The sequence below is a fragment of the Buceros rhinoceros genome, unplaced genomic scaffold (genome assembly GCF_000710305.1).
Source record: "Buceros rhinoceros silvestris isolate BGI_N320 unplaced genomic scaffold, ASM71030v1 scaffold2130, whole genome shotgun sequence".
Classification (NCBI taxonomy): Eukaryota; Metazoa; Chordata; class Aves; order Bucerotiformes; family Bucerotidae; genus Buceros; species Buceros rhinoceros.
In genome coordinates this window covers 9531-13983 of record NW_010389982.1, presented here as the reverse complement: position 1 = coordinate 13983, position 4453 = coordinate 9531, and the positions used below count along the sequence as shown (strand labels likewise).

The following is a 4453-nucleotide window of genomic DNA, read 5'->3' as shown; positions in this document are numbered from 1 at the left end:
AAGCCAGGATGCCGTTGGCCTTCTTGGCCACCTGGGCACACCGCTGGCTCCTCTTCAGCCACTGTCGACTAACACCCCCAGGTCCTTTTCCCTGGGCAGTTTCCAGCTGCTCTTCCCCCAGACTGGAGCGTTGCCTGGGGTTGTTGTGACCCCAGGGCAGGACCCAGAACTTGCCCAGGTTGCTCCTCAGCCCATAGGCCTCAGGCCATCACTCCAGCCTGTCCAGAGGAAGCAGCATACTGTCTCCAAGCAAAGCTTTTTGTGTTTTTTCTCAGCAAAGAGCAATGACATCATCCCTTGGATACCCCGACATACATGTTACATCACATTAGATGTAGGCCTGCACCTACATGACCCTGCAGCATCCTCAAGCTCTTGGTCCCTGCGCAGCAGTGGGGTTTCAGTGATTTAACACTTTGTTCTTCCCTGAGCAAATGCCCCAACAATTTGAAAACAGACTTGTGGAAAGTCATTAGTGCTTTTTTTTTTATGGTCAAATGCAATTTTTTTCATCCCGTTGAACAATGGAGTTTTCAGAAAAGTCCAGTGCTCCCAGCTGGACCAGTGCAACATTATGTCAGGTCATACAAAATTGGGGAAAAAATTGTATATTTTTTGCAATTGGCTTTGGGTTTTTTGCTCAGGCAGAGACGTACCAAAGCGAAGAGCAATTTTTCCAAACTTCTTTTGGTATTAAAAAATGCAAAAACTATCCAGTGTCTTTTTACTCACAAAGGATTGGCAGCTTGATAGCAGCCCATCCACTGCCATGAACTTTAAGGGAATATCAAACAGGGTCGCGCTTCAGTGTGCCAAACAGACGCTTTTTTTCCCCCCAGTTTTTCCAGACAAACCGACTCCCTCTGCTGGTGCTTTTCCAAAGTGATCAGCCAAACAACAGGGAAAAACAGCAAATCACTATTTTCTTCTTTTCAGCTCCCCAAAATACTGAGAGTTTGGCACAAGGAAATCAAAAAGCGCATCAAGAGACAAAAAATGCTGGAGAAAATTTGGGGTGAAACAGAGTTATTGTTTTAAACGGGGTCATTGGAAAGGAGGCAAACCCGAGTCCTACTGTAAAAGCCAAGATTTCCAGTATGTCAAGTCATCCTCAAGCAACAGCTGAGCAACCCAGGGCTCTTACTTACTGAATGTGTTCTGAGCGCCGCAATTGTTTTTGATAACGCCATCTCCCACAGCTCATCAATATAGGCTCTATTCACCAAGCCCTGCGTCGTGTGCAAGATGTGATCTTCGACTACAAAAAACCTGACAGAGAGGAGAAAACGGCACCGTTAGCCAAAGGGTCTCGAGACATCGAAGGAGACCTGCAAACACCACCGGTGAGGGACACGTGGCACTCGCACTCTCCAGAGCAAGCTGGAGCAGTGTCTGTATCAAACATAGTCAATGTTAAAACACTTTATTCACCGATTTTTACCACCACAGTATTTTATATGATGCTTCACTGTATTATAGAAGTGACCTAAAACACAGTTGCTCCTTGTAATGCAACTCTGCGTACACACACAGGCAGAATTTCCCCTCTCTAAGTTCTCCACTCCACTATTTCAGCAAGAACTGCTGATTAAACTCTGCTCCAGCCACCAGCCATCGCATTACAACTGCTTAACTGCAAGGAAAAATGCTTAAACTGCAGGGAAAAATATTTATCTGCAGGGAAAAATCTTCTAACTGCAGGGGAAGTACTCTCTTGCACCCAGACATGCCAGAGGTTCACAACCATTTGATGCCAATCAGTTTGTTCCGATCTCCAGTCATCAAACCCACTGACCAAAAAAAAAAAAAGTCTTTTTCAGGGAGTGAGCGTGGCATTGCACGTTTTAAACAGCAAAGCGCAAAGTCTCAGCTGTGTTTTGTCATGGAAGTTCAGCCCAGGAGCATAGAGCTGTGTGAGAAGGTCAGCAGCCACACTTAGCTTGCGATGGTTACAATTGGATGTTGAAATTATTATAGTTAGCTGAAGAAATTTCAACATCATACCCTGGTTTTGCTAATTAGAGGTCTTAGGTTGCCTCTTCTTACAGCTCGGGTGGTTTTGGAAGACTCTTGCCAAATTTGAGTGAAACAATAAGAAGCCCAGAGGAACAGAAGCTTGAGAATCACCTCCTTCACCAGAAAAATAATCGAAGAATAATTACCAAATATTACAGAATAATTGAGGCAGAGGACCTGTTCAGCTCATTAGCGGGGCAAGTAGATGCACAACTAGAGATTATTTACCCTCAAATTCCCAGAAATGCACTTGCTGGTACAAGAGCTGGCAGGTTCCTCCATGCTCCCACTAGTGACACCGCAAAGTTCAGGGGTACTAGAAAATACATTCTAGAACACTTAAAAAGCCCAAATTATCTTTTTTTTAACTCCCCTTGTTCTGGCTCCCTTTAAAGGACCCTCAGAAATATCAACATTTCTTCCTCTCTCATTCTTTTTGGGCTCCTCAACAACTCAGCACACACATATTTAGTGAGGACAGATATAAATAGAATACACCTACCCTACAATTTGATTGAAATACTTCCTGTAGCCGTCTAAGGTTTCATGCTGCAACAAAGAAGAAGTGAGCAAAGATTAAAACAAAGGTGCCCGAAAGCAACTGGAAATGAATTGGAGACCACCCCCCAGCAACAGCATGACCAGAGGTAACCCTCTGCTCCTCCATTCAGCAGAGTGGGTTTGGGCACTGCGGGAAGAGGACTGTAGCAACTTGTTGTGATATTTGGCACCCAACTCCCTTCCATTGGGGGTCACTTATACACTCAATCTAATGTAAATGATGCAAAATGGCACTTTATTATGTAATGAACAGAGTTATATAGTGTCCCACTAAACCTCGCCCATCGTGGGTGGTTACTGCATTCCTGTAACGTAAGCACGTAAGCACGTAATCTTCCAACCGCCCACACTACCACCCAGTGTTCTGCAACAGAGGACTGTCGTACCATGTTTGAAGGAGGCTGTAGGACCAATCTGGCTTGTTTTCTTCTCTGCTTCCTGTAGTAGTTCTCAAATGTTTCTCGAGCACCCTGAAAAAACAGAAAAGGTTAATTCAAGACCTGGATAGGCTGGAGAGTCAGGCAGAGAGGAATAAAATGAAGTTCAAGGGTAAGTGTAGGGTCCTGCCTCTGGAAAGGAACAGCCCCCTGCACCAGAACAGGTTAGGAGTGACCTGCTGGGAAGCAGCTCTGGGGAGAAGAACCTGGGAGTCCTGGTGGACAGCAAGTTCCCCAGGAGCCACCAATGGGCCCTCATGGCCAAGAAGGCCAATGGTCTCTTGGAGTGCATTAAAGAAGAATGTGACCAGCAGGTCGAGGCAGGGTCTCCTCCTCCTCTACTCTGCCCTGGTGAGGCCACATCAAGAGTCCTGGGTCCAGTGCTGGGCTCCCCAGTTCCAGAGAGACAAGGAGCTACTGGAGAGAGTCCAGCAGAGGCTGTGAGGATGAGGAGGGGCTGGAGCATCTCTGTGCTGAGGAAAGGCTGAGAGCCCTGGGGCTGTTCAGCTGGAGAAGGCTGAGAGGGGACCTCCTCAGTGTGATCAACAGCTAAAGGGGGGTCAGGAGGATGGGCCAGACTCTGCCCAGTGGTGCCCAGTGACAGGACAAGGGGCAATGGGCACAAACTGGAACCTGGGAAGTTCCCCCTGAGCAGGAGGAGAAACCTCTTTGCTGTGAGGGGGTCCTGGCTGCCCAGAGAGGTGGTGGAGTCTCCTGCTCTGGAGATATTCCAAACTGCCTGGACGCCCTCCTGGGCACTCTGCTCTAGTGACCCTGCTCTAGCAGGGAAGGGTTCGATTGTGTGATTCCCAGAGGTCCCTTCCAACCCCCGCCAGTCTGGGATTCTGGGATTCGACTTACAACAGTTCGCATTAACCGTTAACTTGCGATATACTACATCTAGGATGCAAATCTCCTACTCCTCCAGGACACCTGCAACATTTTTCTGCAAAATTCAACCCAAATACCAGAAGATAAAGAAAAAAACCCAACTGTTCAGGTCTAAGAGTATCCAGTGAACAATTCTGTTCCCCTTTTCCAGTATTACCCTGCAGATATGGCATGTATTCTTTACTGGACCATAACATGGACCAACATCCGATCTACTTAACCATGAGGGCAATGAAACAGCCAATTTCTAGCATTAGCAAAAAGAAAGAGCGGATAAGTGATGCCAGAAATTATTCCACCAATTTATGGGTGCAGAGTGATGCAAAGCCACAAACATCAGGGAACTTGAAAAAGGTGCTTGTGGGGGTTATAGCAATTTATAAGACCATTCGATAGTTGGGAAAAATAAAATGGGGTTTTGAGGTCATTCTTTCCCAACTTTACTTGGGTCTCCAGAGGAGAGATGGTTAGTCCCGAAAACGGGACAGCCAAGCTCCCCTCCAAGGGCATCACCCACCCACAACCCACCTGAACCGATCCTCCAGGGG

The 4453-nt window shown here is 46.9% G+C and overlaps 1 protein-coding gene across 1 annotated transcript in view; it reads right to left on the bottom strand.

Moving 5' to 3' along the window:
- Positions 1-3047, bottom strand: part of LOC104493256 (exocyst complex component 6B) — a gene marked incomplete at both ends in the record, with an annotated part of 26606 nt that extends 23559 nt beyond the window's left edge. Inside the window, 3 exons of the mRNA XM_010135909.1 lie at positions 1149-1269; positions 2519-2565; positions 2964-3047. Coding sequence (XP_010134211.1) covers positions 1149-1269; positions 2519-2565; positions 2964-3047 — 252 coding nt within the window. The remainder of the gene's footprint in view (positions 1-1148; positions 1270-2518; positions 2566-2963) is intronic.
- Positions 3048-4453: the final 1406 nt, after the last annotated feature.